The sequence below is a fragment of the Pleurodeles waltl genome, chromosome 5 (assembly GCF_031143425.1).
Source record: "Pleurodeles waltl isolate 20211129_DDA chromosome 5, aPleWal1.hap1.20221129, whole genome shotgun sequence".
NCBI lineage: Eukaryota > Metazoa > Chordata > Amphibia > Caudata > Salamandridae > Pleurodeles > Pleurodeles waltl.
This window is the reverse complement of record NC_090444.1, coordinates 124,052,360-124,077,582: the sequence shown is the minus strand read 5'-3', so window position 1 is coordinate 124,077,582 and position 25,223 is coordinate 124,052,360. Positions and strand designations below refer to the sequence as shown.

At 45.3% G+C, this 25,223-nt stretch overlaps 1 protein-coding gene across 2 annotated transcripts in view; it reads left to right on the top strand.

Annotated features, from left to right (window-relative positions):
* The window catches only part of KIF13B (kinesin family member 13B), a 537,272-nt gene that overhangs the window by 235,054 nt on the left and 276,995 nt on the right, over positions 1-25,223 (top strand). For both annotated transcript variants that reach the window (XM_069233796.1, XM_069233797.1), the window contains exons 9-10: positions 12,276-12,388; positions 13,581-13,692. In XM_069233796.1, coding sequence (XP_069089897.1) covers positions 12,276-12,388; positions 13,581-13,692 — 225 coding nt within the window. The remainder of the gene's footprint in view (positions 1-12,275; positions 12,389-13,580; positions 13,693-25,223) is intronic.

The window sequence follows — 25,223 nt, the reverse complement described above, 5'->3', positions numbered from 1 at the left end:
ACAAATCCTCCCAGTCTAATGGAGAGATGTGTTTGGCTGCCAGCACTTCAACCAGGATCTGTTGGCTGCTATTTTCAGACTGGGACTCAGCCGAGTCCCAACCAAAAATCTGGAACAAAAAAGGGTCAGGGTAGGAATACTCTGATCCTCTAGCCTTGGTGCTGGGGACCCCTGCCAGGGCAAAAAAACATTTTTTTTTCTTCACTTTTTGCCGAAAAGTGCGGCTGATTTGCAAATTCGACAAATGTGAAAAAAGTGAAAGTGCGGTTTCCTGTGATTGTTTAGCCCCCAGATCCCGGGGGCACCACCTCCCTGAGGTTTTAAGGATATTTTGGAGGGGGCAAGGGTGTGGAATTTTATAAAATATCTACTTGTCCCTGGAACAGGTTGCTTCATAAATCTTCATGTCCTGTAAAAACAAATCCTCTTGTACCTCTGGTGCCATGTAGTCTGGCAACAAATTATGGCACAATAACATTATCTAAGAGCTCTGGTAATAGCCTCTCTGAATATGCCAGGGCTCATACTAGTGTAGCGTTTGAATAATAGCAAGTCCCTTCTTTTGCCACCTTCCAGCAGATCTGCGTACCGGGGCTGGAGATAGGAGTAATTATTAGTCCCAGGGTTGGAATGCCCTTTTGAGTCTTTGCAAACTTACTAATTTGCATGTTTTAGGGTTTTTTGACAGTTCTTCTCTAATATTTTCCTATACAGAGAAAGGTTGGAAATGTACTCCTGACAAGGCAGAAGTAAAACTTCTTGCAGAGTTGGGAAAAAGTGGTTGGACGGAAAGTGAACTTTATAACGTTCAACAGATTTTAGCATGAGCAAATCTACACACCCATATTTGCTTGCACTAAAATGCAGTTCACAAATATTTTATAGAAGTACAATTTCCTGGGCTGCTTCTGTAAATTCTTGTGACTTCATCAAAAATGTAAATCTGTTTTGATGCAAGTCTCGAAGTCTCTCTCTCTCTCTCTCTCTCTCCCCCCCTCTCTCCTCCCCTCTTTCACTATGAGTGAGAGCATTCTGCACTTTCAGAAGAAACATATTAGCACATAAAATTGTTTCGTTCAATCCCCTGTGGCAAGGTGTGCTTATTGAGGACAAAAATATTCTGATTTTTGGCAATGTTTATGATTGTGAGGGCCTGGCAGCTCCCACAACAATAAAACTTTACAAAAACCATATCAAAACCAAAAGTCTGGCCACCAGTGTCAGGCCTATTGGCTTTGCCAATGCTTGTTTATTTTCGTGTTTCCCATAATCTTGTTGGAACTGGTTACACTGATTTTTTTTTTTTGATTTTTTTTTTTCCATTATGAATATTTTCTTGGAAATACTAGCATGCATCAAAACATTTTACTGAATGACGCTTTAAAGAAATGGTACTTAACTTTCACAGTAGCTCAGCAAAACGTTTTTTTCGTAGTTGTATTTTTTTGTGAACATTTTATAAGATTACCAACTCTGCTTTTAAGCTGCTGCAAATATTTGCTTCAAACCAGAAAGCATGCTGGGAGCATTATACATAGCCTCATATTGTTAAATTTTGCAAACGTGTGTACACATTTTTATACTGGAACCACTGTCAGCAGTGCAATCAGAGCTTACAAAATTTTCTTGCAGTGCTCATCCTAATAATAGAGACTTTGTGTTAATGAACCATAGATTAAAGTTCCAACAGTGTTGCGATATGGGCACAAAAATTACCTTAACGACAATGCCCTTCCCGGATCTATTATGTGGTACTGTAAACTGGCAGCCAGTGGGTTTGTGCTGTATAGGGTTAGGTCTGCTTGTCCCCAGGACATAATAAACATGAAAATGTGTTGTCCTTGACCCCAAACACTATGTCCTGGACATCAGGCTATAGGGATTCCACACCCCTAAGTGGATGCTGCGCGGGCCCCCCCCTCCATTGGGCTCTTATGAGCTCCGGGTACAACCACCTCCCTGGGGCTTTATTTTTTAAATGGAGAGGGGCCGTATGGACCCCCTCAACATGCCCCAGGGACCACCACCTCCCCAGAGCTAAATTAAACAAGTGTGCAGGAGGGCCACGCAGGCCCCTTCAGGCCTCTGGGACCACCACCTTCCCGGAGCCAGAAACATAATTTAAACTGGGCCCATGCCATATATGTGCCCGGGGGACCACCACACTGACTTTGGTGGTCCCACTGACACCTCTGTCATGCGGGCAGGGAAACAGATGAAAGATAGCTCCTGCATGAAGGCAGCTGCATATTTAGCAGCTCCCTGTGTGCTGGAGCAAGGCCAGCTCCCGCAGGAGGCAGGGAGCCACCTGGGAGCATGGGGGCATTAAGGCTCCCCCTGCGGTCCCCATCAAAACACATTGTATGCCCGGGCTGGGGCCAGGGAACCCAGCTACAAGTGGCTGAGTCCCAAGGCTGAAAACGGCCAGATGAGGAGAGCTACATGACCTTCCTTACTTTAATTGCCCGGGCCCTGGGGAATGGGTTCCCAGGGCCAAATTCAGCCAAGGGAGGGGGGCCGTGAAACCCCCTAACTCTTTTTAATAATTGGCTGGGCCCCGGTGGATGGGATCCATCCCTTAATAATAATTGGCCGGGCCCCGGGAATGGACTCCACCTTTAAGTCATTGGTTGGGTCCTGGAGGATGGGGTGCCCAGGGCCTAAATGGCCTAGGGAGAGGGGGCATATGGCCCCCCTCCCATCTTAATAATTAGCCAGGCCCCGGGGGTTGGGGTCCCTATGACCAAATCGCCAGGTGTGGGAGGCCCTATGGGGAGTTGGCCACAGGGCCTAGCCGTAGGCCAGGCCCTGCTTTCCAACACCCACCGCGCATGGCCCAAGGCTGTACATCTGTACATGGCATGAGGTTGCATGCTTATGGAGGATTGGCTGCAGGGCGTTTGGCCATGCGCAGCGTGAGGGGGTGTTTATACAGAGTTGGGCACTATAACTCGTGCCCTTCCCATGCACTGCTAATTACCCCAGATGTTACATCACTCATGACATCTTCTACAACAACATTAATAATATCATTATAACACTTAAAGTAAAATTAATGAGGGGATAACTGTGCATGGTGGGCACAAGTTATAGTTACCTTAGGCCACAAGTTATAGTTACTTGAATTAACTCTAACTACAGCTGAATTTCCATGTTTTTTTGTGTGTACAATTTGAATCTAACCACAACGTCCCTGTAGCCTTTTTTTTCTAAGTCATTTTGTATGTTTTTTTTGTATTCGAATTGCTAACTACAGTGTCCCTGTAACCTTTGTTCTTGTTTAGTGAATATATGTTTGATGGTATGTGTGGCTGTAGATACACATGCTTTACATATTTTTGCCATCTAGTGTTGGGTCCGGAAGGTTGCAAGTTTTTTTTCTTAGAAAAGTCTTTCAAATCGCAAGGTACAATGACTACTCCTCTTGCTTGTAATGTGCATCTTCTCCATTGGTAGATTTTTTGCTTCCGCCTTCGGGTGTAGTTGTGTTTTCCTGGAGCTCCAGTTTGAGACCGTCTTTTAGGCCTCTTCCATTAGGGATACCTTTCTAATTCATCAGTATTGTTCATCAAATTAGTATTTTTCTTCCTTTGCATTCTGGGACCGAACAAACTCTGTTGGATATACAAGTCTTGATCGTGGCCCTTCGGGCTGCCATTTTCTCGACTCTGTCTCCTCGAGAATTAAATCCTGATGGAATGGAGTCCTTTCTGTTTTTGTCCTAAGTGCCATTCCAAGTTCCCACGGACCAACCAGCACCAGGTCTGCAACCTCTGCCTGACGTGTGAAAAGAAAGAGGAGGCCTACGAGGCCTACCAATCTTTCTGATAGAAAAAGACCCTGCAAGATCAGATAACCCACCGTTGCAAAATGCAGAGGCACGAAATTGAGGACACACTGGATATTTTCGGACTCTAAGACACCATGTCTGAGCCAAAACAAGAGCAGGAACTTCGAGGCCTCAGCTGCTGAGTAACAGGTATTTTCAATTGAAGATTTGGACTTGGAGGTTGAGGCTGTCCTCGAAATGCAGTAAATTCCTCCGGCTCAACCAACCGTGAGTAAAAGTCCTCCTGCTCCATCCAAAAACTCCACCAGCATGGAAGCGAAGGCTATCAGGCCTCCCAACCTTCAGGCTATGGCAGGCACTGCAAAAACTCACTTGGATGCTCCGTCACCGAAGGCGGCTCTGTAAAGCAGACCGAACCCTTCCACTATGATACCAACTCGAACACCACCAGTCTAAGCACCAAAAGCTTCCACATCCCACTCAGTACCCGCTACTTTGGCACTGAAAAAGTGACCAAAAGTCAAGACTCCCTCGACGTTCTTACCTACAACCTTGGAGTTGATAACCTCCCTCGAGCCTATCCTACATAAAGTGAAGCAGCAGGTCCATGCTAAGCAATCTCAGCTTCATATTCAACCCTAACTGGGGTGAGTTTTGGCTAAAGCTGTCGTCACTACTCCTTCCAAACAAAACTTTCTTTTGAAGAGACTCTTGATACATCTACGCCTCAAGCAAAAAAGAATGGATAGAGACTGGGATTCACCCACCTCTGCCTACACCCCCACTACCAATAACTCCAACACCACCACCTACTCCTTCACCGCCTCCATCTCAAGGCGACCCTCTTGGCATCACCCCACAGGGCTCACCTCATTCATTCCATGATATGCCAGAACACGGGATGATAATGTGCCTTTTCATGGAGACACAGATGCTTGGTTTCAATATGATATTGACCCATATGTAGACACTGACATGGATGTTTACCCAGCTAGACCATCCCCACCGGACGATACTACCTCCTTTCAGGAACTTATTAGGAGGGAAGCCATATACCACCAAATACCCCTTCACAAAGAACCCACTGAAGATGACTTTCTTTTTGAGACACTTACATCTCATAAAGCCACACAATATTTGCCCATGCTTAGAGGCATGATGAGGTATGCAAACTATATTTTTCAGGGCCCTGCTGGGGCACGCATAATAACTCTGCGTGGGGAGAGAAAATGTAAGACTTCACCATCTGATCTTGTTTTTATCAAAGGTTAGATTCCAACAGACTCTTTAGTGGTCTCTAATGCCAGAAAGAGTCAACTCACCAGCTGCTCACAAGCTTCTCATGATGCCCTGCCTCCTGACAATTGGAATCAATTTCCAAAAGTCACATCTAAATCCACTTCAAATGCAACCCTTCCTAGGGGTCATTCTTAACACACCGTTGAGAATAGCCTACACAAATGCAACAAGGCTACAAAGTTTTCAGGCTCTTGTTGTCGTCCCAGTCACAGTAAAATCTGTCATGAGACTTCTTGGAATGATGGCTTCTTGCATTGCCATTACACCACATTCCCGTCTTCACATGTGTCCATTGCAGGAATTTCTTTTAGGCCAGTGGTCTCAAGCACAGTGCCGTCTAGAAGATCTAGTGTTGGTAGGCAGCTGCATCTATTGCTGTCCGCAGTGGTGGAACAAAACCAGTGTTCTGAAGGGGTGGCTTTTACTGGACCCTGTTCCACAGATCATCCTGACAAAGAACACCTCTCAGACAGGGTGGGGTGCTCATCTCCATAACTTCACAGTCCAGGGTCTTTGAGATCACACACATCGGATCTTACCTAGCTTAGATTAGCTAGCTGTTCAGCTAGCACTCAAAGCGTTTGTAAATCATCTCATCAGCAAAGTAGGTCTTATATGCACAGACCGCATGACAACCATGTATTATGTGCAAAAATAAGGGAGGCACATTCTCTGCAGTTGTCTTGTCTTTCACAGACAATTTGGCACTGGGCCATTCGCCACAACATTGACCTGTTAGCAGAATACCTCCCAGGAACACACAACAATTTTGCTGACCTCCTCAGCAGAATGTGGCAACAAATCCATGGGTGGGAACTCCATCCTCGAGTCCTACTACCCTACTTGCAAAAGTGTGGGGTTCCAAATACAGACCTATTCTCAACAAAAGAAAACTCAAAATGCCCACACTTCGCCTCAGGCTTCCTACACCCTTAGTCGAAGGGCAATGCTCTATGGATGAATTGGTCAGGGATATTTGCTTATGCTTTTTCCACCTCTCCTTCTTCCATTTCTGGTTTGGAAGCCCAGACAAACATCTCTCACATTGAATTTAGTGACATCCACATGAACCAAACAACCGTGGTTTTACGCCTCTGATAGAACTTTTGGTAGTTCCACACAAGAGGTTTCCCCTCCACCCGGACCTTGTCACTGAAAACCATGGTGAGATCAGGCAACCAAATCGCAATTTGAACTTCGTAATTTGGCTCCTGAAGTCATAGAGTTTGGAGATCTAAACCTACCTCAAAAATGTATGGATATTCTTAAGAAGGCATGCAAACCAACTATTAGAGCATGTTATGCAGCAAAGTGGAAATGCTTTGTCCACTATTGCATTTCTCAAAACTGGGACCCCTTCAAAGTGTTGATACAGAATATTATTTTGTACCTCCTTCATTTGCAAAAAGCAAACTTAGCATACACTTTCATAAGGTTACACCTAGCAACTAAAGCTGCTTACATTCAAAACAGACAGCATTCTACTCTTTTTAAAATCTCTGCCCATAAACCTGTTATGGATGGACTTAATAGAGTGATACAGCCAATATTACACCCAGTGCCGCCGCCTTAGAACCGTAATGTGATGCTCACTAGAGTCATGAGCCCACGTTTTGAACAACTTCATTCGTGATTTACAATTTCTATCATGGAAAGTGGCTTTTTTTAATCGCAATCACTTCCCTTGGATGTGTAAGTGAGCTTCAGTCACTAACCTTGCAAGAACCCTTTTCCATTTACATGAGGATAAGGTGGTTCTATGTACCAGTCCAGCGTTTTATCAAAACTGGTATATCAGTTTAATCTCAACCAAACTATTGAATTGCAGTCTTGTGGAACCTTATTCTGTTGCTGAAAGAGCCCTCAACACATTATATGTGAAAAGAGCGCTTATGCGCTACATTGATAGAACTAAAACCTTTCAAAAAACAAAACAACTTTCTTTTGACTTCTGTCCACCACACAAAGGCAACCCTGTTACCAGATCCAGTATAGCAAGATAGACTGCCAAATATATCCAAACTTGTTATGCAAAAGCCAAGAGGCCACTACCTATTCCCCCTCGAGCACATTCCACGTGCCAGAAAGGTGCATCTATGGCCTTTTTAGGTAACATTCCCATAGCTGACATATGTAAGGCAGCTACATGGACAACACCACACACCTTCACTAAACATTATTGTGTGAATGTTTTCGCACACCAAAAAGCTAATGTAGGTCAGGCGTTGGTACGTACGCCTTCAAAATACTGCAACACCCACAGGTTAGCCACTGCTTTGGGGAGGCACCGCTTTACATTCTATACAGAGCATGTTTAGCTACAGCCACACATGCCATCAAATGGCAAATGTTACTTACCCAGTAATCATCTGTTTGTGGCATGAGTGCTGTAGATTCACATGTGCCCACCCACCTCCCCGGGCACCTGTGGCTGTTAGTCTTTTATACATATTCACACACACGGACAATTCATTTTATTACACTACACTCCCATCCTAAACGCTTTCGGGAAAACAATCTAACAATGGAGTCGATGCCCATGTGCATTACCACAAGAGGAGTCACTGTACCTTGTGATTCAAAAGACTTTATGAAGAAAAACAACCTGCAACATTCGGAACCCAACACTAGATGGCAGAAGTATACAGAGCATGTGACTCTACAGCACTACATGCCACAAACAGATGAAGCTGCCTTATTTACTTTAAGAAACTCTGGCTGCTTTAAAACAATCCATTTTGAAATACTTTCACAGGGATGATGGCTTGCTACCCCGTGCAAGCCGTAGTCCCTGTGAAGATGTACAGTGGGAAGGAGTTGCAATTTGCAACCTACCAAATGAATATTAATTACACAGGTCGTTCTGCGACCCTCTACCCAACCTATTAATGCATGGGTTGGTTTTCAAAATAAACTACTGGTCGCAAAAGGTCAGTTCGCAATTTGCAGCTGCTTTTTGCAACCAGTAAAACTGTGTCTGTTTTCTTGGTCTTCTCTCCCATTCCTCGTGCCACGTCTCAGACCTGATTTCTTAACACTACTGAAGACAAAATTTAGAGCTGAGCTTGTGCGCAGGTAATCCCATCCTGAAGCGCCTGCCTCAGTTATATATGTTAACAAAGAGTTGGCTTGCAAGACATAGTTTAACTGCGGTTGTGAGCTCTCATTTTTGGCCACAGTCGTGATGCCCTAGTATCAGTGATACATCTCTGCCATTACGTAGATGTTGGTATTAAGAAGGTTACCAAGTCAGCCACCTGACAGCTCGAACGATCAGTGGCAAGCCTTGATTATTTTCAGTTCTCAGGTAACCTAGCACATTCTCTGCTGCCTGAAAAGCTCCATGGCAAGTTATGCTGGTGCTCTATGGCAAGTTATGCTGGTGCTTTAAACTGACCACATAAAGAGTTGTGGAGGAAAGTTCATTAGAACTCGTTTGTTGGTTCTTTTCCCAATATGGCGGAGGGCCTTGTTCATTGCATGCGGATTGACCGCCTCAGCCATTGGCGGTCGCCAAGTAGCGCAGTCCGCGTGTGTCCGCGGTGGGCACAGCATTGCAGAAAGAGAACATATTTGCAGAAACCCTCAGTCCCTGGTGAAGCATCAGGAGGGCGAAGGCTATGTCACAGCTGAAAAGATCCCTTCTGATTTAGATGGGTGGTTAAAGGGGGGAAGCTGTGTGTGGGGTGGTGGTTCCCCATAATCCTTAAAAGTTTTGCCCTATCCCAATTTAACAGCCTGCAAAGTGATGAAAGATGCAGCTCGATACAAACATCTGCTGAAAGACAAAGGGATCTCAAGCCATCAATAAATCCACAGCGAAGGGGCTCTCCGTTGATCGCGACAGCTTCCCAAGGCCCCGCGCCGTTGTCCTCTGCGCCTCCCTGCCACGAGGGCCAGGCTCGGGCTGGTAGCCCTCTCTGCTGCCTTTGATTCTATTGTGCCTAGTGCAGGCTTATAAAAGCAGCCCCCTGGTGCCAGCTGTGCGCCAGCCTCCATTCACTGGAGTAAATTTACTGTTGGGACGTAGCCTTGGCATTTCGGGAAGATGAGCATCCCTCATTCAGACGTGCTTGAAAAGGGAATGACGACAAAAGTCGTGCTGAGAAGAGACAACGACGGGGCTGGATTTATTGGAAACCGGCTTTTCATTGATTTTCAGGCCCGCAGGGAGCGACGGGCCTTTGGAGGGACCGCAAGAAACCACTTTTATTGCTGCTTTCTGGTCCAGTTTCCTCCGTGTCTAAAGCTGGTGTTTGTGTCGGCCTGCACTTCAGTGAAGCCTCACAATTCCCTGTTGAGAGAATTGGGCCGATTTATGGCGGGGTCTCCGCACAAAAACTGTAAATTGTCGCATATTGGGAGGGCTGTCATGCCATCCCTGGAGTGAGCCCATAATCATCGGTCTACCTCTTGGGTACCTTTATCCCGCGGCAAAGTGCTTGTCACCAGGGATGGGAGTTGGTTTCCCTTTGTTACTCTCGGAGTTTTTACGTTTTTTTTCACTTGTCATCGAAACACAAACATGAAATCGCTGTTTTGACAAACTGCTTAATACTACTTAGGTATTAAATACTAGTTTTTCTGATTAACACATGTTTTTCTTTTTTTTTTCCAGCGTGTTTTAACATTAAATTGGTGGAAGTGTTCTTCCATTGTACTCTGCAAAGTTCGATGTAGGTTTAAGACCAAGAGAGCTGAGATTTATTAGGGGTTCGGGGTGTGGCTTAACTTCAGACCTCCTTTGAGGTGAACAGTAAAAAAAACATTTTTAGAACGTAGCTCCTAAATTCATAAATATTTGTAGTCCACACAAATAATATGTGGACAGAAAGAGTCTGGCAGTTTACTTGCACATGATATAACCCCATCCAGCTCCAAGAAGCAGGTTGGCGCTGCATTGAGAATGTTTCTAGCCTTCCTGAGGCAGGCGTGGGGTGCTGTAAGTAGTACAGCATGATGCGTGAGGTCCGTATGGATTACTGAAACCAGGATGCAGTGGGGAAGGGAGCGTGCGGTAACCGGGAATCGGTAGCACCCTTTGCCACTTTTTTCTGTTTCCACATTAAACACATGATTAACATGTGGCACCAAGAAGCATGGACATAATACCACATGAATTCCCAGTCCAGTGTTTTGAACTAAAACCTGGGTCTCCGGGTGCAAAGGTGAGAAACTTAGCCATTGGACCACATGGAGCACCACGTGTACTCCTGAGCATGGGCCTAAGACAGTAAAAGGTGACGGAGCTCGCTCAGGTGACGGAGCTCGCTCAGGTGCCGATTTAAACATCTTATGGGATATGATGTGGAATCGAAGATGCTGTACCATTCCATAAAGGGTTTTGAATACCAGCATTTTCCCGTTTTGTTAGCAATTCGGCATTGCTACTTTTCCCAGTTGACACCAGTTATGCTGCAGTGATTTCCGAAGCTTCACCACAGTGGGGCATATGTCTTAATATTGGGGATTTGTCCTCTCCCAGATACAGCACTCTGAACCGGAAACATATTTTCTCCCTCTACTGCTCCAGAGCAGGCCCCGAGTCTGACCCGGAAAGCGTATGAGTGCAGTTTGTCACTTATGTTCTTGAGTCACACCTGGATTTCTGCACAACAGCTGCACTCTTTGAACAAAACATTCCTAAACTATGGCTGTGTGCTTCATGTTCCATAGGTCAGGGATTGACCACGCTTGATAAAGGGCTGCACTACAGCAATGCGGTGTGAATACATGTATGGAATGTTTATTTCATTTAAGAATATAAAGCAAGTGTGTTAAAGCCTTTTCAATCATGCTAATGTGATGTGATTTCATATAGAACGAGTTCTGTATGATAATTCCAGGTGATGCCCACAAGAGAGGGCATCCCCTGCTTCTGCAGCTCTCTCATCGGCGCTACCTGAAGGTTGCTGGATGGAGATCAGTTCATGGTTTCTGCATGTGTGAGGTCCCCAGAAGGATGAATATTTAGATAAGCCGGTCACATTGCACTTATCAGGATTCTAATCAAAATCTGATTCCAAAACTGTCCCATTTCTCTCGGATTTCAGAACTCATTTATAATACATGTGCATAATTTCTCACGAGAAAGCAAGGTTACTTACCTCTTACATTGCAGATCTGTTTAATAGTGTTAAAGCGACAGGTGCTTCCTCCCCATTCCCCAAGGTTATATGATGCCACTTTTCTGCGTTTGCTTAAAGGTAATCTTGAGGCAATGGTTTAGGATAGGTTTTCTTGAACTTAAGCATTGTAACAGGGATGTTAAAGGTTCCCAAAAATATAATCCGTAGCCCTTCTACAGAAGTTGTTGTAAATTCTGATTAATCAAAATACACGTATTGCAGAGCAAATGCATGATAGATTGCACCTCATCCTTGATATTTATAATGCTCATTCAATTTGCAAGTCTGTTTCGAAGACTGCTTATACTTCAGAGTGAGACACCATGGCATTGAGACAACCAAACAGACTTGTGTTGATAGTGTTGTGTTGTGACAGACTTGCTCCAAACGGTAGGGTCAGTTAAGGTTCCTCAGTTTCAAGTCAACAAAGTTATCACTCAGCATTTCAGTAGAAGATCAAGGAAAATGACTTGAACTGGCTTTCTGATCTCTTTCAGAATCTCTGATACTTGAATTCTTTGTGTGTAAACTGAAGGGAATAAGGTGATCTTACTGAACTTGCAGCAAGGAGATCCTGTGCGGTTACCCGCTCAAGACTGCTTAACGGACTTGAGAACATATTAAGTACCTTGCCGCGGAGAGACTGACACATAAGCAACCAAACTGGCATTTTGCTATTTTTATTTTGAGTATTCTAAGACACAATCACTGGTTTGGAAAGTTCTTGCTGATGTTGCCTTTGAGGATCTTCAGAAAGCCCGTTGCTAGGCAGAAACATGGAATCCTAGAACTCTACTATTCTCTTTACGACGTTTTCTAGTACTTTTTTTTTTTTTAGTACAAACACTTCAGCGCCTTGTCAAAGATACTGCATTGAAAGATAATTATGTTTTTTTTTTTATTCACATCTTTGGTACCATTGGTGGATCATCCTTTATTGATGTGTGTCAATCTTTGATGCATTTCACTCGCCGTGGGTTGATGAGACTTGTGTAGCAATGTCCATACACATGTAAAGTGAATTCCACCCTCTTTCTTCTGTGTTTTTTTTGCTTTAGACGTCCGGAGAGAAAGTGAGCAAGCTGAGCCTGGTGGATTTAGCCGGCAGTGAAAGAGCAACAAAGACCGGCGCAGCAGGGGACAGATTGAAGGAAGGAAGCAACATTAACAAGTGCGCCCTTTTCAGTGGCAAGATCTGTGAAGGGACAGTGAATGGCATGTGATTGTTGGCGGCTGTAATTAGTTTCCAGTGTGTAATGTCCTAAAGGAGCGGGATTTGGGATCCCGCAGAGGGATACAACCTCTGGTCATAGAAAATGGCCTCTGATTTGGATGTTTGACTTCATTCAGGTGATTTACGCTGCCACCCTATTGAGTATGGCAGCAGATCCCTCGTTGCCAGGCACCAGTGTGACTCATGCATGTCTTTTTCGTTTAAATAACATCTACTGCATTGTTATAAAGGGTTAAGAAAGAGCAGCCCAGTCTTGGCTACAAATTATCCCGGTTGGCAACAGCACCCCAATCCTCATGTATTGTCTTGGTTTGATTTGGCCTTCAGGTTGCTAAAGAGTCCCGGGTGTCCATGCCATGCTCTCCTCTTTGTAGAATACATTTCCAGACACCAGCCCGTTCCTCTGTGTGCTGCACCCCTGGGCATCACCCACATTTCCTATAAATCATGGCCTGCACTTTGTCTTCACCTTCATACAGTCATCATTGAAGACTTCCCTATGCAAACATTGTCCATGCTGCACCCCAGCCCCTTCTGCAATGGGTACAGGGATGCGCTTTCTTGCTGCGTGCATGTCGCACAGACTGCTGAGCGGGTCCTCTATGCGTCAACACCTCGCCCACATCAGTCACAGCTGAGCCTGGCTTCCTGCTCATCTTCACTGTTGCTTCCTTCCTGCTTGACCCTGTCACACTAATTACAGAGCCTTGGTTCACCTCCTGTTACATTAAAGGTACATCCTGCTGCCCCTTGTGATCCGCGACACACTAGGTGCGTAACCTGGCTTTCCTTTCCATGTCCTGTGACAACCTGAGTGCAGAACTGACCTTCCCTTGTGTTCTCCTGTGATACTCTGAGTGCAGATCCTGGATCTCCTTTCCATGTCCTGTGACAATCTGAGTGCAGGATCTGGCTTCCGTTGTGATCATCTCCTGCAATATGCGGGCGCTGGATCTGACCTTCGTTATCACCTGTGATACGATTGGTGTAGAACCTGGCTTCTATTGTGACCTCCTATGATACGCAGGGTGCAGAACCAGGCTTTCTTGTTCATCTCCTAGGCCCTGGCTGGACCTCTGTTCCCTTCTTGCTGTGTAACGTTGAATGTTCATCACTCTTCCTCATGCAGGTCCCTCACCACTCTTGGGCTGGTCATCTCTGCCCTTGCGGACCAAAGTGCTGGCAAGAACAAGAACAAATTTGTCCCGTATCGTGACTCTGTGCTCACCTGGCTGCTCAAGGTAGGTGTGCTCTGTTGTAATGCCCCTCAGGTACATGAAGACCACTTATTTTCTTGTGTAATCATGTCCACGTTTCTGGCCAAAGCAATATATTTAGAAAGTTATGTGTTTTTTATATACTACCTGTTCTCCTGTTGATTGACCTCTTGGCGCTTGTTCTCTGCACCAAGGACCTGTGGCTGTGAGCACCCACGGGTCCTATCCAGTGGGGCTTCTGAAGTTCAGCCCTGGCCTGAAAGGATGTGCAGTGCTGTTTGAAGGTGCATGCTTTGATTTTCCTATGGGATGGATGGGTTTGGGAACCTACATGGGAGTGAGGTAGGTGATGAGGGTTCTGTGCGGGTGGACCACAGTGGGAGGTGGTTTCATAAAGGGGCCATCCAGTGAAGAGGAAAAACAGAATTCTGTTTCCCCAGTTGCACATAGCTAACAGTCACCAACAATAGCCACCTTAGAACGTTGCTTTGATGACGCCTACTGACGTTTTTGATCTATTGTGACTTCATTGACCAATGGCCACCTTGAGCCCCTCCCTCTAGACCTGGTCAAATGCGTCACTGTTGTCAATCATGTCTGAGGTCTGGACAGATCCAGGATGAGAGCTCTTTAGCTCCGGTCTTTTCCCATTTTCTTACAGTCTGTGCGCACAGTGCAGGAAAAGTTGGTTCATGTGGATGGTGGCGCGAAATACTAGTTGATAAAAATCAGAAAAGTGATCTATGACTTCGTCCCCTAGCGTTCCAGTGGCGCTCTCCGCGTGGACCTGAGACTCGGTAGTTGGTTCAGGAATGCATGTGTCCCTGCCGTTCATCCCGGAGGAGGAAAGAGTTAAAGCCTCACCGGGCCTTCCGGTCTGGTACCGGAGCGGAATGCAAGCAGCATACCAGGCCGTCTCCGCCCAAAGGTGAGGTGCATTCCGAAAACGTGAGCGCACAGCGAGCCCTCGAGGCGCTGCTTCCCACTGGAGGCCTGGGATGGAGCCGACTGACAGACACACAGCTGCCTCGCGCACCAGCCCTCTCCTTCTCCGTTCAGAATGGCCAGGAAGAGCGCTTTCTGTGTCTATGGCAGAGTAACATCGGGGGTTCAGCACTGAGGGACTTGCTAACCCTTTTAATAATGGTTTCAGACGAGGAAAACAAGTGTTAAATAGCGCCCGGTACTGCTGTCTTCCCGTTTCGAGGCGCTGTGGGTTCTGGCCAGTGAAACGTGAGCTCGGTGTATTGATCTCGGAAGCGTGAAGGGCCGCGTTGGCCTTGGTGGGATCTGATCTTATGACAAGAAAGACACTCTCCCTCGCTCCCCTTCCTCCCGGTTTTGACTCTTAGGGTGTCTCGGCTTTTCATCCGCTGTCCCGGCTGATTTCAGCAAATTTGGCTCATGTCTCGGTTTTTGGAGGGGGGCGACTAAAATAGTGAGAGGTACTTTTTAGGTGTTCCAAAGCAGCGTTAGTTAGTAATTATTGTTGTAAGAAGGCAATGTAATTAACAGGTATGATGCAGGTTAAAAAAATTAAATTTTATTTATTTTCTTAGTGCCTCTTTTGCGTTCTGGTGTTGATGAGAGCGGTCATCCTGCGATGCTCCTTTGATGTAAATATGTAGTCCTTCTTCTGTTTTTTCAAAACGTCCCGGTCTTTGCTGCTCAAAATCTGGTCACCCTACCCCTTGTGCCAACTCGAGAGTTCGTAAACTAACGCCCAGGCGCTAATTTTTTGTGTTTTCAAATATATTTTAATACATTTTCAACAGTTACATTAGTGGAGTGGTACATGGTGGTATCACGAACATAGCACACAGACACGTCTAGCAGGCAGTCCCATGTTTACATTCGCCTTTAATCTCCTTCTCTCACTGCACCGAGAGGATTGTGTGCCAGTCTTGCAGAGTGTGAATGGAAAGGCTGTAGGACAGTGGTTTCCAACCTTCTGACTTCTATGGACCCCCACTTTATTATTACTGAACCCAAGGACCCCCACTGAATCATTACCGGAATTCAGGGACACCCCCAGGGGTCCCCGGACCACAGGTTGGAAACCACTGACATAGAATGTTTATTTTTTTTCTAATACAACAAAACTCGAACTGTACAAATATTTCAGCATCTGGGAAAGCACAAGCAAAGCACTTTATTTTGTAATTCTAAAGCGTGTTGGAAAAAATAGAATCAAAACAAACCAACATGCTTGCTGCACAAATGATAAATGTTCAATGAAACTGGATTTCCACACATAATCATCCGTGTCCTGTGTAGTGCAGTCTGTAAATCTACACATCCATACAGATGTAGTTGCCATTTCATTGGAAACAGTGCTGTATGTAAATGACTGTGTGCTACCACTCCATGCTCTAAAATGTATTACCAACTACACACCACACCCTTCCCACTCTTCTGCTGAATGGCCTTGGCTCATTTGCAACACCTGTTCTTTGTGTGATGCTTGGAGTTTTCACAACTCCAGTGACTTCAGTGACGCAACACTGATGGCAGCACCCTCACTCTTAAATTTGTTCTAGCACCACTAGTTCAGGCTCTCAGTCAGTGGCTAAAAACTGCTCCTTTTGATAGTTTTAGAGCTGATAATGTATAATTTGATTCAGGCCTCTAGAATATACACCGGGTATGAACTGTTGTGTAATGCAATTCATCGAAATGCAAGACAGACCGAAATAAGGCAGTCTTGTGAAATAACATTCATAGACCATGTCGTCAACAAACTCTTCTTTTTAGGTTTTGTTTAGTTTGTTCTTAAAAAGGTTCAGGGTGATCCGTCAAGCTGAGGCCAAGAAAAAAAAGGGGTATGGGAGTGTTCCCAAAACGCAAAAACCCTATATATTTTCAGTAGACATTTTTTTTTAGACCTCACTATGCCAAAAACTGCTGAACGGAGTTCACACCTTATTTGGCAGGAATGTAGATTTTGGCTCAGAATGCGTGCTTTTTGTGATTTTTTTTTTTTTTTTTTCCAGATTTAGCACTAACAAAACAAATCAAATGTTACAGCACAGTTGATTCGAAACAGTTAATAATCATACACTGAAGCAGGACTTCATTATGCCATACTCGGCCCAGAGAGTAACGTACCCCAAATTTCCAAACCCTGGCAATGTTTACATAGCCCACTTTTTCCATATTCTGTTCAGTTTAATAGCAGAACCCGATCTTTTTGCATATAGTGTTTCCCGAGAGAAAACGCTATTCATTTTTGACACCCTTGCGTAGACTACTGGAGATTTATCCGATCTCCAGTTAGCTAAAATCAGGGATCTAGCCACTAACCTCACAATGAACGCTAATTGACACTGCCCCACCTTCATCTCAGACTGTGGCCTTGTATAACCAAATAGTGCTATATGTGCCTCTGGAGAAAGGGGAAACTGCCTGTTTTCGGTCCAGTTTTTAAAAAAAGAAGAAAAAAACCCTTTCCAAAAGATTTCCTTATTTGGGCGTGTGAATATTATATGAAACCAATCCCTGCTGGCCTGATTGCATTCAGGGGTTTCACCTTGCTGCTTTAGATGCATTCTCCGGAGCTTTGCTGGGGTATAACAATCACTTGGTTAAAAAAAAAAAAAAAAAACATTCTCTGCAGATTAGCATCTCTAACTGCCTTATGGCTATTTGGTTATAGAATTGCCACTGCTTCATGTCAAAGCTACACCCCTTGGCTTTAGCAATATACTGCCAATGTCCTGGAATCAGTCTTGTTCTTCTCAGCGATCAAAACCCCATACCAGTTCCCTATATCGTGTACCAGTGAGATAAAATAGGCCTGCCCCAGTTTTTCAGCTATCATTGCGTCTCCCTCAATATATCCTGAGCAAAAATGTTTGATCTGAACATAGCTGAAGAAGAAGGAAGCCTTTATATCTGGATTTAAACTCACAAGTCACTGCCATTGAGAGAATCGCCCCATATAATAGAAATCTTGCAATCGACTGAATCCCAGGCCAGACCAACGGATGCACGCCTGAGTGTTTAAGCACAAACCCAATGGAACGCTGTCCAATAACTTCAGTTGAGAAAGAAAGCCTGGAATCCCACAGCCTTCCTAAATTTCCTGGAACCGGTATAGAAAAATATGAGGTATTTTGTATCTCTCTCTATATATATATATATATATATATATATATATATATATATATATATATATATACCATTTTACCATTGTCATTTTACAGCTCGGCGAGGATGACACTGGGTCAATCCTATGCTTAAAGACTTTGCTGTATAAATAGCAAAAGACTTTGTCACTATCTAGCTCGGCGTGGATAGCACTGTGCTGATCCAATGCTTAAACACTTTGCTACATAAACAGACATTTGAGGTGAGCAATCTCAGAATCAATCTTTTAGCATAAGTTAAGGAAAAAAATGGAATCTCCCATCGAGCAGAGACGCCTGGTAGTGAATTTTCAAATTGGATAAAGCGAACTCTCCTTCTTCTGGATGCAACTGTAGGGCTTGCATTCTGAGCCTTGGATTTTTACCCTGCAGAGAAAATGTCTGAATTCCCTATTGATTGTCTAAAACAACTTGTGGAATCTTTATCATAATGTTAGTAAATAGAAGCAGGAATAAAGTAAGAATGTACATTTTAATTAATGCCACCCTTCCCATAATCGAGAGAGTCAAATCTTGCCATTGATTCAAAAGGTTGACGCATTTGCAGAGTGGTCCTAAAATTAAGGGTGCATAACTCTTCCAGATTTGACGGAACCCTAATCCCTAGATATCTTACAGGTTCTGTCGAAGAATAATGGGCCTGTATGGATATTAGTAGAAACTCCTGAGCGCTGTTGATCAGTATGGCCTCAGATTTTGAGTGGTTAATTGTATAGCCTCCTATTTTTTGTAAACTAACTAATTTTAGGAAAGGCCCACTGTATATTAGCCTTATCAGTAGCCAGATACAAGGCCATATCGTCGGCAAATAGTTTTAACTTGGCAGACCGTGCGATTGGAGCTAACATTGTTTTATTCTGCTGGAGGGCGGCGGCCAGTGGTTTTAAAAAGAAAGCATATAAAATAGGGAAAAGAAGACAGTCTTGACGTGTTTCACGACTTATTACTATCTGTCCGCCATGTTCCCAGTAAAGGCTATGGATGCGTTGGCATCCGTGTAGAGAGTTTTGATTACTTGAACTAGTTGGGGAGGGAATGCAAACTTCGTTAATACCGCAAAAAGGACTTTCATTAGACCCAATTGAATGCCTTCTCTGTGTCCAACATTATAATTGCAGCTGTGCCTTGAGTTGAGGTAAAAAAAAAAAAAATCAGTGGCTTGGATCAGGTAGTGTGTATTGACTGCCATGCTCCTACCTTGGATAAACCCATTTTGGTCCCGATGAATGACAGAGGACGCCAATGGAGAAAGACAATTAGCCATAATCTTCATGAAAATTTTATAGTCCACATTTATTGAACTAATAGGACAGTAAGAGTTTGCATCCTGTGCTGGCTTGTCTTTCTTAAAAAAAACTGACCATCACCGCTTGAGTAAATTAATCTGGAATCTCAGAACCTCTCAAAATACTAGTAAATAAAACCACTGAGAATTTATTCACCTGAGATGTGAATAGCTTTTCTGTTTCCACAGGAATCCCATCTGCTCCACAAGCTTTGATGGTAGGGATCATATCAACTGCCTGTTTTACTTCTGCTAGCGTAATAGGACTGATTGCCGCGGAGCCCTGCTCGGACGACGTTGCAGGAATACTCACTCCTGCCAACCATTCATCTATATCCTCGGTGGGAGGATGTAGTGTCTGATTATAAATCTGTATAGTAATGAAGAAAAACCTTCGCTCTCTCTTGAGGATCCAATGTAAGCGTAGCAAGTAGAGGATAAACAATCTGTTTAATACAGTTAGAGTTGGTTTTACACCTGACAGACCACACCAGATATTTCCCCACATGCTCATTTTTCTCATAGCTTTTTTGTAAAATCGTATTGTGATGAACTACCTCTAGAGCTAAGAAATGTTCCCTAAGATTGTGCTGGGGCTCAGCCTGCTTAGCCTTAGATTCTTGTGTGGGGGATGCTAGGTGCATCGAAGTGGCTTGGTTGAGTGCTACCTGTAGCTGCTGATAGGCTGCTTTCTCAGTTTGTCTTAGTTTTGCACAGAAACCTATACCCCCCCACCCCCCTGAAAAAAAAGCCTTTAATGCGCCCACACCAAAAACTCGGAGGCTGAACCGACATTGCGCTTCAAAAAGTCTTCCAAAGCACGACGCATTTGTGTGCGTCTTCAGTCGGACCATGTATACTAAGTAAATTAGTCTCTTGATTATACACCTTTACTTGGACCGAGACCCATTTAGCCTTGGGATCTGTGTGGACTTTGATTACTTTGGCACTAATCTTTTTAACAACTAAAATAGCAACGCCCCGAACCACAGCGTTATTTAAAGCAAAAGAGGCATTCTGTATAAATCCGGGGAATTTCATAGGGGAGCCGGCTGATTTAAAGTGTGTTTCTTGCAACAAAAGTACGCTAACCCAGGGGGATTTAAACCAAGTCAGCATTGCTCTTCATTTCAGTCTATTATTGAATCCATTCACATTGCATGATAAAACTGTTAAATATCTATGGGCCATCCAATAGTAACAAAATATGCAACAATCCTATGCTTAAACTGGCACTAAGCCCTTTGGCTAAACAGCTACATCTTTTTACTATTTGTGTAATCCCCCCACCTCCACCCCTACCACCACCTTGCCCCCTACATTTCACCTGTCACCCCCTTCTTTCCATTTCCCAACCACCAACTCCCCTCCTAGGATACACTATCCCTGGAACCCCCTCCCTGCTCATGGGTTCCCTCCCTGGTAGGGACTTCCCACCCCATGCCTCCCCAGGCTCCTACTTCATGCCTGCCCCTACATATCCCCCTACTAAACCTATCCCCCAACCCCTAGAGTAGGGCCTTGACAGTTAAACCACCTAGGGTGCCTAGGGATATATTTTTAGCACATATACTCAAGGCTGGGCATTTACACAGTTAAAAATTACTGCTTCCCTTCTACCCGCCTTTCGATCTTCCTCCCTTACCGGCTGCTGAATTGAGTGCAGAAAGTCTCTTGCTTGATCCACAGCGTGGAAAATGTATGACTGTCTCTAAAAAGTACTTTTATCCTTCACTGCTGTACTATTCCCTCAGGGGCTCCAGCATTCTGAAAGTCATTAATCAGGCCTTTAAAGTCCTGCCAGCGTGGAGCTGATAATGCAGGCATATCTGAAAATACTTTAAAGGAAAAGTCCACTGGAATCTAGTATAGTTTTGCTTTAATGGCCTTAGAAAGGATGCACTCCTTAACCCGATAGTCTCCAAAATTGACCAGTATTGTCTGCGGGTATTTGGCATTAGGAGATTAGAGTGCCGGGACTCGGTGAGACTGCTTGATAGTGAGATCCAGTTTTGAGATGCTGCCTCTGGGTAGACGTGCTCCAGTGTCAAATCTGTGATTATGTTAACAGTAGCCTGTCCATTTTCCCACCCCTCTGGAAGCCCTGTAAACCTCAAATTTGAGCAACGTCATCTAATTTCAGCATTGTCTAATTTGATCTGCAAGTCAGTGAACTAAGCTTGGCGGCTGAGGTATCCAGCCGGGTGCCCCTGTCTTCCAGGTCAGAGACACATTGTTCAACCTCAGTGATCCATGTAGTAAGCTGCTGTAAATTGCTATTGATGAGGCCTGATTGTACTTTTTGTCTTCCAACTCGCCTCATCCTGTGTGGTTTTCAATATTTTGAGTTCGCCCGGAATTTGACGAAGAAGAGACTCTGTTACGGAGGTATGCCTTTCCTTTGTCTCGTCTGCCTCGATCACTTGTGCAAAAGGTGATGTAAGGCTGGAGTGTAACAGTTTTCCTACACTTTGAGTTTGCTGTTGTACCCCTGACACACCTAGAGACAATACAGCATTATAGGTGTTCAGGTTATTCAGTTCATGTTGTGTGTCCAGCCTACTATTTCGCGTGGCGGGCACAAAGTTATGTCTAACTTGATATTTTTTTCCTCAAGACCTTCAACAACTTCAGGCACCTTCGGCAGTTCCTTGGCACCAGTGAGTGAGAACAGCGGTATGTGTGCCGACGCTTTGTTCCTGCGGAATTATCACTACATACTTTCCTCCCAATATCTTCTGTTATGCAGTTAACATTAAGCTTGCAGTCGAAGCTCTCCTGCTGTGAGAAAGCGGCGGGGAGGAAGTTTCTTTCTGCTCCCACAGACCATGCCATGGTTTCGCTGGTCGTGGTTTTGCCTTCGTCAGTTACCAGTGGCCCCTCCTTCTGCTCCTTGCGATTTATGGGGGAATGCGTTAATAAAGCCGCAGAAGTAACGGGATCAGAAGCCGTATATACTATATTTCCACCAGAGCCTGGGCCAGGTTACTTGTCCTGCGAGTTATGGCGACAATGCTTCAAATTGAGATCTGTTTTAGCAGAAGCACAAATTTTGAACTGTGACTCGCGTGAAATCAGCTTCATCATTGCTGGCTGACCACACTGACCGTGCTAGGAGTGTTTTCTTGGGCATCACAAGCTGCATCTGTAAGCTACACAGGTGGCTTCTGTGGCAGACCCAATTAAACCCCCTCCTCAGCGAGAGGCCTATTGCGACCCACTGAGGCTCTTGGTGAGTAAGAGCAAGAACAACGAGTCTTATCTATGCCTCATGCAGTGCTGCTAGCAACTGCAGCCGTAATGGCTTTCTTTCCCCCACTTTCCTCTCCTTTCCCCTCTTTGGCACTAGATGAGGTGCAGCAGCGAGACCCTGATTATTGGATACAAGTTGTCGTATTGACAGAAAAGCGGGGGATGATCCTTTCCCCTGTTGCAGTCAATGCATGCCAGAAATAATCACTTTTATCTCTTATTCTTATGCTGAGCAAACAGTTCCTCAAGTTTATCGAAGAGGCAACGAGACACTATTTTAACAATGAGGCAGCGAGACGTGGGCAAGAAATGCAGTTATTCAGAGCACGCAGACCGTATACATCAACATTGCTGACATTAGCAGTTCCTGAAAGTGCGGACTCACCCAAGGTCCTGGCACAAGAGGGAGGGAATCGCGCCATGAATTGGAATCCGCGCATTATCCCTGCACCAGAGAAGGCAGAGAGGGGGTTCTGTATCTGCAGCCGCACACCATCACCCTAGAACGCTGTCAGTGGTTTCAGCCGTGGAGCATGATGGGAACTCCCAAAGTAGCCTATGCTTTTTGTGATTTGTTGTAAATCCTTTCAGTAGTTTGAGAAGCTAAGGTTTAAAAACTATTTGTTTATCTAGACAGTTGGGTTTGAGGGGCTCTCGAAAGAGCCCCTTGAACTCAGTTTTAAAAAAATGGAGGTTTGATTGGCCCAGGGAGCTTCTTTCCCCCATAGGCCAATCCGCGAACTCCTGGTTGGCTGCCAGCAACATGAGAAAAATGTTGCTCGCAGCCATTACAGGGATCGGGGACATAGTCCTCTCTCCTGAAGTAAACAAAAAAACAAAATGAGATAAGGTAGCAGGGTAGGGATACTCTGTCCTTATGCACCCTGTGGGTGCAACCCAGAGAGTGTGGCTCACTTGCTGTGTCCGGGAGAGCCCACTCCTGAGACACAAGGGCAGGGAAACATGTTTGCTTCTGTCTGGTGAGAGCTTTTTAAAACCTCCGCCAAACTGCGAGCAGGAGCTTTAAAAATGCTTCCACCAGCTGGGAGCAGACTTATGATCGGTTTCCCTGCTCACATTGATGCAGGCAGGGAGACATATGCTGCTCCCTCCGGGAGAGAGAAATGCTGGCTCCTCCACCATGCAGGGAGCTGGCTGAGGAGGCAGGGGCCCTGGAGCTCCCCCTCGCTGCCTCCATTTTTGTGCTTAATAGGTGCCCCTTTAAAAAAAAATAAAGCACAGCTCTGGGGGAAAATAAATGTGGCCCTAGGGAATAGGGTCACCGCGGCCTAATGCATCTCGGGAAGAGGGGCCATGTTGCCCCATCTCCTTTTTAAGTGCATTGGGCCCCAGGGGATGGGGCCCTGGGGCCTATGAAGGCTTGGGAAGGAAGGGCCACAAAGCCCGCCTCCCCTTTTTTATTAGTTTCGCCCTGACAAATGGGATCTCTGGTGCCTAATATTGCTCAGAAAAAGGGGCCACGCATATCACTCCCCCTTTTAAAAAATAAAAAATATTTGGTCCTAGGAGATGGGTTTCCTGGAGCCTAACAAGGCTCGGAGAGGGGGGCTGCACCCCGAGGATGGGGGTCCCAGGAGCCACTTAAAGGTAAGGGACAATTCCCCTCCCCAACCCCCCTTTAATGTATATGTTTTGGCGCCGGGTTATGGGACTGTGCACAGCTGTGCACACTGTGGGGTTGCCAGCCTGCAGGGCATTGGAATCGGGGCCTGACTGCAAGCCCCAACGCAGCCTGGAGTTGGCTGCCTGTGGGGGCATGTGGGCTGCCTTTTGATGGCTGCCCGCGGGGAGTTTGAAGCAGGGCCTGGCTGCAGGCCAGGCCATGTGGCCAACCCCAGTCGCGCAGACCGAAAGGCTGTCCTCTGGGTGGTGTTGGCATCTTCTGGGGAATTTCTTTATTAGTTCAAAACGTTAATGTCACTGAGATATTCACCTAACTATAACGTCATTGAAACTTTTTTCTTTTCAGTGAATATGTATTTATATATGACCTTCTGGCGGTCGCCAGTAGGTAGTTATAGTTAGGACCATTTTTTCCATAGACAAAGTGTTTTTGTTTTGCCAAAAACGTTGGCACTGTTTGACGAATCGTCATAAAATTATCAATACTTGTACTTTGGTTAGTTCAGCTGCTGTCTTTAATGTTTCGGTGTGATCCGCAAGTGGGGGCCGAGAAAAAGAGGGTGTCCCGAAACCATTTTCCCCCATTCTACATCAATCGGATGTTTCACATTTTTGAACATGACTGCAGCCAGAATTACACCAATGTGGCAGAAAACTAGCTCTTGGTCCAGAAGCGTGCTTTTAATGATTTGGTGTAAATCCCTTCAGTAGTTATTATAGTTAAAAAAAATGTAGCTATCCAGTGACGTTGATCCTCTGCAGATCCAACTGACCCCATGCTAATATCTGATTGGCTGCCAACACTTAAGCAAGGAAGTGTTGGCAGCCATCGTGGGACTCTGCTTCAGCTGAGTCCCAGAAAACAAAAGTGAAAAAAAAGAGAGATGAGGCCAGTGAAGGATCATCCTGAGCCCCTAGCCTTGGTCTAGGTGTCCCTCCAAGACCCCTTTCAGTGCAGCCGATGGGGACCACCTCATCTCTGGGTCAAATATTGAATGAAATGCGGAGGGGGGAAACGCAGCCTCTGGGACCGCCACCTCCCCAGGACTAAAATGAAAGAATGAAGGGAGTCCGTTGTGGGGCTAAAGTGACAATGAATGTGCGTGGGCCCTGCGCCCCCCACATCCCCAAGGGCCCCCACCTCCTTGGGGCTAGTGTTGAATTCTATGCGGGCCGTGTGGCCTCCTGCAGCAATGGGAACTGCCACCTCCCCGGGCTAAAATGAA